This window comes from Dermacentor silvarum, chromosome 7, assembly GCF_013339745.2.
Source record: "Dermacentor silvarum isolate Dsil-2018 chromosome 7, BIME_Dsil_1.4, whole genome shotgun sequence".
NCBI lineage: Eukaryota > Metazoa > Arthropoda > Arachnida > Ixodida > Ixodidae > Dermacentor > Dermacentor silvarum.
The window spans coordinates 92,583,129-92,597,214 of record NC_051160.1 but is presented as its reverse complement, the minus strand read 5'-3'; the positions used below and the strand labels follow the sequence as shown (position 1 = coordinate 92,597,214).

At 52.6% G+C, this 14,086-nt stretch overlaps 1 protein-coding gene across 6 annotated transcripts in view; it reads right to left on the bottom strand.

Moving 5' to 3' along the window:
* LOC119459020 (beta-1,4-mannosyl-glycoprotein 4-beta-N-acetylglucosaminyltransferase) overlaps positions 1 to 14,086 on the bottom strand; it is a 59,735-nt gene that overhangs the window by 27,557 nt on the left and 18,092 nt on the right. The window contains exon 2 of one of the 6 annotated variants that reach the window (XM_049670986.1): positions 13,605 to 13,915. The exons of the other annotated variants lie outside the window; for them this stretch is intronic. Coding sequence (XP_049526943.1) covers positions 13,904 to 13,915 — 12 coding nt within the window. The 3' untranslated portion in view covers positions 13,605 to 13,903. Of the gene's footprint in view, positions 1 to 13,604; positions 13,916 to 14,086 lie in introns of those variants that run through there. 6 annotated transcript variants of the gene reach the window in all.

Here is a 14,086-nt window from a genome sequence, read left to right as displayed (position 1 = left end):
TACAGTACTGCGACCTTTGAGACACTGGTCCAGCCGCCGTGGCTCTGCGGCTGCTGAGGGCCGAAGAGCAGTGCAACAAGAGCCCCACTCCGGCACACGCCACCCCTGCTGCATGGAGGGCTCCATACGCTGACGAGACGGCCCGCCAGTGGCCCGCCAGCGTTCGACTTGCGTATCAAGCAGCGAGTTCCGGACCAGGGCTTGGATCGAATGACCCAGTGCCTTGTCCTACTCCTCCCTGGGCTGCAGCAGCAGCCGCGTGCAGGCCCCCTCCACCTGGTGCCGTCGTCGTCAGTTGTGACAGGTCGCAGGGGAGGCATCACAGGACAGCCTTTACTGCGGGATGCCTGTTGCCCGGGGCCACCACCATAGTAGGGGAGTGGTGGCGGCACTCGGGCATCTTCTGGTGCTCAGCAGCGGCCAGCACCGGCACCTCGTGGTACGAGCAGCCATGGCGGTGGTGTCAAGGTGCGCCCATCAGAGTCGGTGCGGCGCCCAGGGCATGGTAGCCACCGCAGCGGGGGTGAGCCGATGGCCCAGGCGCGCGTGCTCTTTAATGGGTTCCGCTCTACGTTCTCAGACAATGTGTCGTCGTCCTCTTTTGCGGACAACAATCCCGGCAGACCTGACGAGAAGCGAGGTCGGCATGGTCCACTACAGCCAGTTGCTACTAATTCCAGCCATGTGGCAAGCATGACAACGCCGCTTCGGAGTGGCTCCGACTGTGCCCTCCAGTCATTCAGGGCATCGCCATCCGTGGACAGCCTCTCCAGCTGTTCATGTGATGGTCCTCGAGGGCCTGAGGAGAGGCGGGGACAACTGGTTGTGGTCACACCACCCATAGTGGTCAGCGGAACACCCTTGGAGGGAATCTCCTCAAGTTCGGCGGAAATCGACAATGGTGAGCGGCAGAATAATCGTCGGCAAGACCTGCGACCAGCGCGCAACAGCCAGTGACGCCCGCCAAAGAAGCTGCTTGCATGCTGGACGGCTCACCAACGACAACTTCACACACTTAACAGGTTGCCCCCATGTTAAGTGGCGTGTTTGCAAGCCATGCCGGAAACTTGCAGCGTGGCCGAGTGTAAAGATGAAGAGATGCACTTGGGTTCGGGCGCTCGCACAGCGGGTGCTAGGGGGCGAACGAGGAGAAGAGGAGGACTAAGCAGAGACAGCACCCGTTCCTGGGCTGGCTTCGCTATTCTCTGCTTCTCTGCTATATATATATTGTAGTGACAAATACGGGCGCCAGCAGAAGACGAAGAATAAGACGCTTCTTGTTGTTGGTGCTCGCACTCGCTCCGCTTGGCCATTGCCTGTTTCTGGCAATCATAAAAACGCCAAGTGCATCTAACCTTGAACGCGTCCTATCAATTGGTGGAGGCGCAAGGAAGATTGCTTATAATCGAGCGACATCCGAAAGTGGTCGAGCAGTTCCAAGAGTTGGGTACGCTGGGCAGGTGGGAGTTCGGAATCAATTGACGGAAGGAAGGCTTCGAAGGAAGACGAATCGGCGGTGGTAACAGGAGTAATGCTGTCGACGAGAAGACTTATCGTGTCGTCAGGCAGTTGAGTAGAGTAGATGGAATCAACATCGTCAAGCCGACCTATAATATATATATATATATATATATATATATATATATATTGTCACGGCTCACTGGAGACAAGAGCGAAGAGCGGTATTTAATTGAGGCAATGAGGACAAAGCGCTCAGTTCAAAACTTCGTCTTCTCTAGCACCTCGCTTGCAAGCTCAAGGTCGTCGTCTTTGTCGTCAGCCTGGTTGGGCACAGATAGCGTCGCGGCATTTGCACCCTCCATAAGGAGCATCGACCCGATGCTCGGCGGGTAGCACCCGGTGATCAGCAAACCAGAGAGTACCCATGTCATTCAGAAACATAAGGTTTCATGCGCACCACGTGCACAGTCTCAGGCAGGTTCATACGGCGCCTCGAGCAGGATGGGCTGTCAGGAACAGCTTCATAGTTGACGTCGCTAAGGCGTCGTAGAACCTTGTATGGTCCGAAGTATCGGCGTATAAGTTTCTCCGGGAGGCCCCGGTGGCGTACTGGAGTCCAAACCCAGACTCTTTGGCCGGGATGGTAGACGACGCATTGATGGTGTTGATTGTAACGTCGAGCATCTCGCTCTTGCTGGCCAGTTATGCGAACGCGCGCGAGCTAGACGACGCATCGATGGTGTTGATTGTAACGTCGAGCATCTCGCTCTTGCTGGCCAGTTATGCGAACGCGCGCGAGCTGTCTTGCTTCTTCGGCGCGCGCTGTAAAATCTGCGGCGTCAGTCTCGGAATCGCTGGAATCATGAGGCAGCATAGCATCCAGCATTGTAGTCACTTCTCGACCGTGGAGGAGACTGAATGGTGTCATTTTTGTTGTTTCTTGCCGAGCCGTGTTATAAGCGAACGTGACGTAGGGTAATATTTGGTCCCAGTTCTTGTGGTTCGCATCGACATACATGCACAGCATGTCTGCGAGAGTCTTGTTGAGGCGCTCCGTAAGTCCATTGCTTTGCGGGTGATAGGCTGTCGTCCTTCTATGTGCCGTACCACTGAGCGTTAGTACAGTTCGCAAAAGTTCAGCCGTGAACGTGGTTCCCCTGTCAGTTACGATGACCGCTGGAGCACCGTGCCTCAGGACGACGTTTTCAATGAAGAACTGTGCGGCCTCGGCTGCTGTGCTGCTCGGAAGTGCCTTGGTTTCTGTATATCGCGTAAGGTAGTCTGTCGCAACTATGATCCACTTATTTCCGGCGGCAGATATTGGGAATGGGCCCAAAAGGTCCATCCCAATTTGTGCAAACGGTGTTTCCGGCACTGGAACAGGATGTCATAGTCCGGCAGGTTTCGCAGGTGGTACTTTTTGTCGCTGGCAGTCAAGGCACGTTCGAACGTAGTGCTTCACCTGTGCTGCAAGCCATGGCCAGTAGTACTTCTCTTTGATCCGCGCTAATGTTCTTGTGTACCCTAGGTGGCCTGAGGTAGCTTCATCGTGACAGGCCTGCAATACTTCATTGCGGAGAGTTTTAGGGACGACTAGTAGATATCTGTTCCATGTTGAAGAGAAGTTCTTTTTAAAAAGAACACTGTTGCGTATGCAGAATGATGACAGGTCCCTTGAGAACAATCCAGGCTTGTTTGTGGTGCGGCCTTCTAAGAAATCAATTACAGAAGCGAGCTCCTGGTCCTCTTGTTGTTGTTGAGAGATGGTGGCCGCATCAACAACTCCTAAAAAGCCTATGGATTCTTCGTCATCTCCACCTGACGACTCGATCGGCGATCTGGAAAGGCAGTCAGCATCTAAGTGCTGCTGTCCCGATTTATAGACCACTGTCATGTCGTACTCTTGAAGCCGTAGGGCCCAGCGTGCCAAACGTGCAGATGTATCTTTCATGTTGGTTTCATGTTGGCGGCCGTATACGTACGGGCGGAACTTGGTAACTGCCCATACTACAGCCAAGCATTCGTTCTCTGTGGTGTAGTAGTTCGATTCGGCACGTGACAGTGTTCTACTCGCGTAAGCGATGACTCGCTCAGCGCCGTCTTGCCGCTGAACAAGGACGGCGCCTAGACCCACGTTGCTGGCGTCGGTGTGGATCATTGTGGGCGCATCCACGTCAAAGTGGGCAAGAACAGGTGGAGTTTGTAGACGGTGCTGCAACTCGTTAAATGCCGCCTCCTGCTCCTCTCCCCACACAAAGGCGACATCTTCTCTGGTTAGGCAAGTCAGCGGTGAGGCGATGCGTGCAAAACCCGCAATAAATCGCCGGTAATATGCGCATAGGCCCAGGAAGCGTCTGACTGCCTTCTTGTCCGTAGGCCGTGAAAACTTTGCGACAGCTGCGATTTTCTCAGGATCAGGTCTGACACCTGTGTGGCTTACAACGTGGCCCAAAAACTGCAGTTCTTCATAGCCAAAGTGACACTTTTCAGGTTTTAAAGTAAGCCCAGCGGACCGTATGGCTTGAAGAACTAACCGTAGCCGTCTGAGATGTTCATCAAATGTGGCAGAATAAACAATCACATCGTCTAGGTACACTAAGCAAGTCTTCCACTTAAGGTCAGAGAGAACGGTATCCATTAGCCTTTGGAACGTGGCTGGGGCGGAGCACAAACCAAAAGGCAGACCTTTGAATTCATAGAGCCCATCAGGCGTCACAAAAGCAGTCTTTTCGCGATCCCGTTCATCGACCTCTATTTGCCAGTACCCACTCTTTAAGTCCATTGACGAGAAGTACCGAGCATTCCGTAGCCTGTCGAGGGAATCGTCGATGCGTGGTAAGGGATACACGTCTTTTTTCGTAATCCGATTGGGCTTGCGATAATCGATACAAAGCCTCAGGCTACCATCCTTCTTCTTAACGAGTACCACGGGTGACGCCCAAGGGCTTTTTGACGGCTGGATGACATCATCTTCTAGCATTTTCTTGACTTGCTGCTGTATTGCTTCACGCTCTTTCTCAGCCACGCGATACGGATGCTGCCGGATGGGTATTGCTGTTTCCTCCGTAATAATGCGGTGTTTCGTCAATGGTGTTTGACGCATTCGGGACGTTGTAGAGAAGCAGTCCTTAAAATGGTCAAGCAGTTCCCTGAGACTTTGTTTCTGTTGCGGCGCTAAACCTGGGTCAACGTCGACGACGGGTGCATGTGGCATCGTATCGGTGGTTGATTCCTCTTTGACAGCAAAGCAGTATTGAACGTGGTCAATTACGTCAAAGTATGCCACAACGGTGCCTTTACTGATGTGCCGGCGTTCATTAGTAAAATTTGTCAGTAGTACCTCTGTGCGACCACCGATTAGGCTGACGATACCCCGAGCGATAACAACACCTTGATGGAACAGAAGTGCAGTTAATTGTTCGGCTACACCGTCCTTGTTAAACTGTTCTCCGCAACTGACGGAGACAAGACTGCATGATAGTGGTGGTATGCAGTAGAGCACTGCACGGGCCGATTTTTTCAGCCCGGGCCCGGCCCAGGCCCGTTTTTACGTTGGGCGGCCCGCCCGAGCCCGATCAAAACTTTTATGGCGAGACCCGGGCCCGGCCCGGGCCCGGAAATAAACTACGTTACCCGCCCGGCCCGGCCCGCCACCCCTTTACCTTAGGCCCGAGTCCAGCCCGAGCCCGACACGAAACCGGCGCGAACCCGGCCCGAAACCGAAAAATAATGTTTGTCAGAGTTGAGAGGCCCGAGAATAACTCGCTGCACGTTACATGCACACCACCAGAAAGCCCGAGCCCGGCCCGGGCCCGCGTCAAAAAACCCGAGCCCGGCCCGGGCCCGAGTCAAAAAGCACACGCGGTGCCCGAGCCCGTGAAAAAACTGTTCTACCCGGCCCGGCCCGAGCCCGTGCAGTGCTCTAGTAAGCAGACGTCGTCGTCGGCGACACGTAACGATGTACGTTGGCGCTCGTCATCGTGGCTCCTGTCTATACTGTTCGATAATGTTATCTCGCCATCCCGTATGTTAACCACGGCGCCGTACTCCCGCAAGAAGTCCATTCCAAGGATGAGTGATCTGCAGCACTCTTTTAACATCATAAAAGAGGCGACAAAAGCTGTATTTCCTATCTGGAGTCGTGCAGTACATTTTCCTGTAGGTGTCATTATCTGGCCCCCGGCATTTCGAATATGAGGGCCATTCCATTGCGTTTTGACTTTCTTAAGCCGGTCTGCCAACTGCTCACTCATTATCGAAAAGTATGCGCCAGTATCAACCAAAGCTGTCACGTCGTGTCCATCAATCGTTAAGAGTAGGTCGGCACTCACAAATTCGTCGGTGTTCCGTTTCTCCGGGTTGCTCGGCTCCTTGCTCAGTAATGGGGGATTTTTGGCGGTTTGACGACTTGCAACCTTCCCCCCGGAGGTCGCTGATTTCAGTTTCCCCGCCGTGGGCTTGGAGAGCGGCCTCTTACCACGTCGGCGAAACTGCGACGGTCCGGCGAAGAATAGCGTAACGGAGACGGCGAGCGCGACCGGAGATTAGCTGAGCTGCCTTGTTCCCGAGTGATACTGCCGTCGAAGCGTGGATTTCTCTCTGGAAACTGTCGCGGAGTAGCAGGTGACATTTCCTGGATGCCACCCTGGCGATGAGGGCAAAAACGATAAATGTGCCCTGGTTCGCCACAGTGAAAACAATGGTCGGCGATCAGCAGTGCGCCATACGTCGGTCCTGCGAAGCTGGGGTCGCCTGAAATGCTCTCTCTGTATCCAGGCAGCAGTAGGTGGCCGCTGGTGGTACTGCTGTACTGGCACGGTAGAAAGAGGGCGACGGACAGCGTCTGCGTAGCTATATGCACGTGGCTCGTAGCATGGCTCGAAGCGTGGCTCGTAGCGTGGCTCGAAGCGTGGCTCGAAGCGCGGCTCGGGACATGGTTCAGGGAGTGGCTCAGGAGATGCAAATGCTTGCCGGATTTCTTGGCGGACAACTTCAGCGACCGAAGCAACAGTAAACTCCTTCGGTGTCGCAGTTTGCTTCGCAATCTCCTCGCGCACAATGTCTCTGATCAGTTGACGCAGCGAGGTCTCGTCGGCCACTGCCAGAACTGCGGCTCCTGCAGGTGCATCGTTAGTTAGGCGTTCGTATTGCCGGCAACGCTGCTGGAGCGCCCGCTCAATTGCTGTGGCTTCCTTAATAAATTCTTCCACTGTTGTAGGCGGGTTTCGCACGAGACCAGCGAATAGCTGTTCTTTGACGCCGTGCATGAGATGGCTCAGCTTCTTCGAATCAGGCATGTTGGGATCCGCGCGGCGAAACAAACGAGACATGTCCTCAGCAAACATGGAGACACTTTCGTTGGGTTTTTGAATGCGCAACTCGAGAAGGCGTTGTGCATTATCTCGGCGATCAGTGCTTCCGAAGGTATCAATTAGCCGACGGCAAAATTCGTCCCACGTTGGCAAATGTGCCTCGCGGTTTTGAAACCACGTCCTTGCGCTACCGTCAAGAGCGAAGTACACATTGGAAAGCTTCTGGTCCGGACGCCACTGATTGACCCTAGCCACGCGTTCGTACTGGTCCAGCCAGTCTTCGGCGTCTTCATACGTGTCACCGCGGAAGCTTTTGGGGACTAGATTGTTCTGAACAGTCACCTGTGTTGTACTTGCAAGCGCCATTTTCTGAGTCGGTGCGGTCGCTGACAAACTTCCTTGCAAGAGACCGAATTCCGGGCACAGACCTTGCAGGCGGCGGCTTGCGCGGTGCACAGGTGTCTCGACGCGTGGACGATGTCTTGAAGGGCTGGATGCAGGGCTACTCGCCGGAGTCGTCCCAATCATTAGGCGAGGATGCGATGCCCAGCACTTCCACCAGTGTCACGGCTCACTGGAGACAAGAGCGAAGAGCGGTATTTAATTGAGGCAATGAGGACAAAGCGCTCAGTTCAAAACTTCGTCTTCTCTAGCCCCTCGCTTGCAAGCTCAAGGTCGTCGTCTTTGTCGTCAGCGTGGTTGGGCACAGATAGCGTCGCGGCAATATATATATATATATATAAGAGAGAGAGAAAGGGAGTCCACTCGTGTGCGGTTTGCCCCCTCCCCCCCCCCCCCCACTTGAGAATTAGTTGGTACGCTACTGCGGGCGGCAGTAGCAGCCATGGAGAGACCGAGGAAGCACCGCACTCCCGAGGAAGAGGCCGCTTTCCGGGAATCCCGCCACTTGGCCGAACAATAATACAATCACCGGCGTCGAGCTGATCCTGCACAGAGAGCCGAGGAAGACTTAGACAAGCGACGGCACAGAGTCGAAGCTGCGTCTCGCTTCTCCTAGCTCCGAAAGCGCTCCGCCGCCGCCGCGCCAGCAATGGCGTCACTGCGCGTTGCATTGTGTAGCTTGCAACACCGACACCGCGTTCCAGCAGACCTGCTCCGTCGATGCCGTCGCCTAGCAATCACTTACCCAGCTTCGCCCAGCCATGTCACTGCTTCGCACCGCAATTCTTGCTTTACTTAGTCATGGCAATACTTTGTGAAGCTTGGCCATGATGTCGCACTGCTTATAAAGATCATGTCGCCGCAATGGTGACACACCCAACTCTCGTAGATTTCGCAGTGAGTAAATGTAACATGGTACGGCCGAGGAAGTACAAGACTCCCAAATAAGAAGCCGCTCAGCTTGAAGCTCGTCGTGCCGCCAGCCTAGAACGAATGCGGCGACTGCGTGCTAATCCGGAGTATCGCACCGAAGCCACGGCTGCTAAACACGCCAAGGCTACTAAAACCGGGAAGAATCTAGGTCGATCACCAGCCCCGCTGTTTACTCCAGCCATGCACCACTAGTGCCAGCTGCCCACTTCTTTTGCATTATACGCCCCCATGGAAATACGGCCGTGACGGCCGGGAAGCGATTCAGCGCCCTCGGGCTTTGCGGTGCGCTGCTAATCACGTGTTCGCGGGAACATATCCCAGCCGAGGAGGCCGCATTTCGTGGGGGTGAAATGCAAAAAAAAAGACACCCGTTTCTAGTGCATTGGGGGCACGTTGCAGATGCCTTGGTGGTCAAAATCGCTCCGGAGTCCTCCACTAGGGCGTTCCTCCTAATCAAATCGTGGTTGTGGCATGTAAAACAAATAAGTCAATTTACGTTCAAATTGCAATGTAGAAAATAATGAGAGAAAAATTCACCGAGGATTACGATACTCGCTACTGCGAAATTTGAGCGCAGCTCTATATGTGTTTTCATATCGTGATGTATTGGCTGGCGCGGACAAATATGTCTGGTGCTGCACGTTGCAAACGGAGCGAAGTGTGGCGCGACTGCCTCGCTAAACGCAGATCGCGAGAGGCAGCGCGTGGGTGACTCGTGGGCGCGATTCACAGCAGCTGCAGAAGACGTGACCTCCGCTCATGCAGCTTTTTGTTTCCTTATATGGTAACAGTGGCGTCATCGGTGAACAGACTATGCGCGCTACTCTGTCACCATCTCGTAGCCATCGTAGCTACAGAGTCCGTCTTGCGCGGCAGTGCTCTTCTCACGCTTTCGCCATACACTCCTCCTCTTCACTATCGCCGTTTAGGCTCAGCACCACCCCCGAGAGCACCCGGTCGTTCAGAAAGGAATTTGCGTAGAATCTACTCAAGGAGTTATCCGAAGGATGCGTAAGCATTTCGTAGTAAGGACCTGATTTTGAGTGCTCACACTCAACATTGATGGTAGTCCTAGCACTGCTCAGCGGCTACGGTCATCTTAGCGCCATTACGGAAACGCGACAGCGCTGTGGCGACATGAACTGCTGCGGAAGGCAGCGCCACGAGAACTTATGAGGTAAGAAAACTACTGCAGGTGGCGCTGCCCGGTGCGCTGATGACTTTGCGTTCCGAAGCCACGGCTGCTCCACAGTTCTGGCTCACTAAAGGTGTGCCTAGTGCGTGCCTGATTGCACACGTCATGTGGTGAGTGAGTGAGTGAGTGAGTGAGTGAGTGAGTGAGTGAGTGAGTGAGTGAGTGAGTGAGTGAGTGAGTGAGTGAGTGAGTGAGTGAGTGCAACTTTATTAGTGTGCAGTGCAAGCGTGGAGGTTTCCCCGCGCCACCTGGCTATTCCCACTTGGGGACCGGCAGGTCTAATCTACCGGCCCTGTCGCGGGCGCGCTGGTCGGCCAGAATCTTGAAGGTTTGTGCTGGGCTGAAGCGCATTCCACTCGGTCTTGGTGCAAGTCAGGCCGAGCCACCCGCACTCCCAGAGCATATGTGCTAACGCAGCGGTCTTCCCAGAGACGCGTTAGTTTTCTCGATAGGTAACCTTAGAAAGGCTTACCCGTTTAAAAAAAAGTACACCATCTTCCCGTAGGGGAACCCTGAGTAGTATGCGAAGCAGCCATGGGTCGACTCAAGTTCCCATTAGTTTTCAGATCGGCCTGTCGCCGCTACCGTTTCGTGGCAGCGGCTCGAGCCCTCTTCTCCGCGGCGCTGTCCACGGCGCTGACAATGGCGTTGACGCTGGCGCTGTCCGTGGCACTCATCGCAGCGTTGCGGGAGGAGAATGGGAGGACGAAGTGAATGATGATGAGTGGGCGAAGCACCTGGGGATCATTCAGGCAAAACGCTGGAAGCGTTCTCTGGAAGCCAGAAGCTGGCTTCCGGAACCGGAAGCGGAACCGGAAGCGGACGCCGCACGGCGGAGGGAGGCAGGGAGTGACATAGATCCGAGCATAATATGCTTCGCATCTAAAACAGGTAAGTTTGCACTCGGTCGCGCAAAGCTTAGGCACAGCGAAGCTTACTGGTTGCTACTGCTAGGTATGAACTTGGTTGCTGCTAGGTCTTAACTACGCATGTAGGAAGATATTCTCGATCGATCATTTTCGGAAGTATCTTCCCTTTCGTGACATTTCACGAGACTAGCGCTGGACGCGTGGGCGCCTACGAGCGACAACGTTCCTCGCATGCCGCTAACGCAGGCTGGCTAACCATGGTTGGCACAGTGCCAAGAACGCTGCTGCTTGCCGACGCCGAATGCGTTGGAGGCTAGCCGCTCGATATCAGTCGGACAGCTTCGCTGTGTCTTGAGCTTTGCGCGGCCTAGTGCAAGCTTTCACCTGTATTTCATTTTTTTTTCTCCTGGCTCAGCGCGCCGCGAAGAGAAGACAGGCAGGGGTTGGGAAGGCAGGAAGCTGGCGAGGAGGAGACCGCGTGCGCATGCCAAATTCCTGCCAACGTCAAAGGGTAACATCGAAAGTGTTTCGTTAGCACGTGCTTCACCTTTGTATATCAGCATATGTCAATGAATTTGATGCTTCAGTTAGCCCCAGAATTCGTGATCTCGTATTTAAATCGTATAACCTTTCTCCGCTGACGCTCTCTTGCCCAGTATCAGCGTCCATCCTGTCATTCGCGGAATGCGTGTCATATCTCACCCATACACGAAGCGAAGGGAAAGGAAATTCTGCAAACCATAGCTCACCTTTTCGACTTCTCAGCGAAAATGCGCGATAAGCAACGGCACGGCCTGTCAGTGCCTTCTAAATGTGAAATAGAATAATTTCATCAACCTGGGTTTCGTTAACCTGCATTCAATGCGCAGCACAGGAGCAGTGTTGCTTACTGCCCCCATCGGAAAGCGGTCGACGAAGCCACGTTTGCGCCTACGCGACCTCACGCTCTACATTGCAGAGCCATAGACACTGAGCTACCGGGATGGGTCTATAGTACTATAGTTACGAAGCGATGTCAAAGAAACGTTCTAGCACAAACGTTCGCAGGATTACCTTCATAATTGGGGAATATGGGTTAGAGCACTGCACGGGCTCGGGCTTACCGAAAGCCCGGGCCCGGCCCGGTCCATGGGCCGGGCCGGGCCGGGTAGAGCAGTTTTTTCACGGTCTCTGGCCGGGCTCCGGCATGGCGTGTGCTTTTTGACCGGGCCCGGGCCGGGCTCGGGCTTCCGGCGAGTTATTCCTCGGGCTTCTCAACTCAGAAAAACATGTATTTTTTGGTCTCGGGCCGGGTTCGGGCCGGTTTCGAGCCGGGCTCGGGCCGGGCTCGGGCTTAAGGTAAAGGGGTGGCGGGCCGGGCCGGGCGAGTAACGTAGATTATTTCCGGGCCAGGCCCGGGTCTCGCCATAAAAGTTTTGATCGGGCTTGAGCGGGCCCTCCAATGTAAACACGGGCCTGAGCCGGGCCCGGGCCGCAAAAATCGGCCCGTGCAGTGCTCGAATATGGGTTAAGGGAAGCTTTCGTAATGTTTACAAAACATTTTAAAGCCAATGGGATTGTAACGCTTGTTTGCGTAATACGACGTGAATTCAAAACAACTGTTTATGCATGTATAGATTTATACAACTTTTTATTGACTGCTTGAAGGCAATCGTATTCGAAGTCAACTGCACCTTGTTCTACGGTATGCTTTAAAAGGCTTGTTAATCGAGGTATTCCTCATCAAACTTTGCAGTAAAGGTACACGTACGGAATTCTCGCTTAAAAGAGGCGCTCAGGACACCAAGGCCAATGTCCCATGTAACGCAGCTGATTCCGTACAGCACGCCAGTCTAGAACCTGGGTGGAGCTCGTAACCACTGTGCTCCCTTTTCTCGGCAGGCAAATACAAAACTCGCCTCCTCCTTTTCCTCAGCAGTTAGCTTCGTCTCATGGGGCGTTCGTCTTTGTGCCGTGAGTCCCACCTCTGAATACGAATTTTCCGTATTGAGTGACAATGCTAATTTTAATGTCTCAATACTTTTGCTCCATATATACCCCTCGATACGGAGTTGTTTGCGAATACGATTGTCTCTAAAAATTCAAACTATAACCGCGAATGTTAACAATATATTTAGCAAATCATTTAATTATTCATTTGTTGATCCTAATTAAGTCTTCGCGCAAAATTGCGTTCATCAAAGCCCAGGTACTGCCTCTGCAAGCCGCATTTGCGTAGATAGCACAGCCTTTTTGTTTAAAATACTAGTAATTATCTTTGAAAGATGTGTAGGATAATTATAATTACACATAGGTCTGAACCAAATAAAGCTTAAGGTTAACTGGCCCAGCCTAAAGTTAAGGCGTAATATTTCCACGGACATTTCCCCTGTGAGATGCAATTCTTTACATATAAATAGCAAAACAAACTACATCCGCCGCATACTAGTACCACTTTGCTTTCGAACTTTATGCGTTGAAGCAGCCGTGGGCTGGAATGATTTCCCTTGAATTTGTGCGCCCCTCCAAGGCCGGTAACTGCAAGACTGAAATTCGTCAACTTTTAGGACGTTAACTAAGGTGAACTCTCATCTAAAACACGACTAAGGGTATTTTAGCGTGCTAGTACATAAATGTATAAATGTAACGTGTGAGCTCAATTCCACTCAGCACATATAGCGGTTATCTTCCCGATTTATTCTAATAAGGTGTCACAAGCAGGTGATTTGCATTTTCCCCGGCTCTCGATGACGCTGCGCTTTCTGCTAGCTTATGGGGGCGGATGCTCGCGTGCGCATATCCACGATTTCTTCGTTTTGTTTTGATTTCAGGGATTCTCTGAGATACCAGCGAGGCGTTCCTTTAGGCGCCATTTCCAAGGTACCGAACCTCACTTGTTCATAGCGAGCTCAATATGTCGTCCAAACTCTTGTCATCATGATCGAAAGAAAATTCGACATTATCTCTGGATGCACACTAACGTCTTAAAAAAAACGTCAACACCCACGTCATTTTCCATTTACGTCGCGGAAAATATTTATACTATTCATAACCCAGACGCACAAACTGAACTTTACGGGTGTGACGAGAAGGTCGCAATGCACAGTTTGAACACTAGTCTTAAATAACATCGTTCATTTATTAGCAGCGAAGAAAATTGCTATCTTTGCCAAATACCTGTTCTGTGCACTTCTGGTCACGTGTGCCTGCGCATCTTCCTCTGCTGCTTCCTGTGCACAAATTTTAATGCACATACTTTTTCGCCAAACGTAAAGAAGGCAATATACTATTTCGATGACGAATTGCTCGAATTGCGATGACGAAAGGGTAAATTATAATCCACCTGACTGGAGCACGAAGCTGCAAGGGAAAAACCTGAGAAAAAATTCAGAGCCGTTCCACCATGTGAAAATCGAAGACCAGTGAAGCTGTTGGTGTTTTTTAATTATATTTAAAATTTTTCATTTGGTGGATATGTTAAATTGCTGAAGAGACACAACACATAACTTCGTTGCGTCGCCGCGCGCCATATGCTGTATGTGCTAGTGAAAGCGAGTTTAGGCGATTAGGTTCACACCGCCTTGCACCATCGGCTACAGCACGTTGGGGCGCTGCGCGTTGGGTTTCTCGTAGTTTCGCATCCATTCGCGTGGTTGAGAGCGCCGGCACTCCTTGAAAGCGCGCTCTTCCTCTTCAAAGCGAGCGACACGGGTCTTACTCATGCCGAGTCCAAGGGGCAACTGATGGCTTCGCTAGGGAAATGGCTATGTGAAGAGAGAATGAGACACATATATTTTGGTTGGTAGACTATTATGTTTTATCACTGACGTTTCTACAGACATCGTCATAGACTAGCGATTGGGCAGCTGCGCTCACCACACCGGCGCATTCGTTTTGTCTCTTTGGGTCCCACGTGTGATAAGGGTAGTTACAGG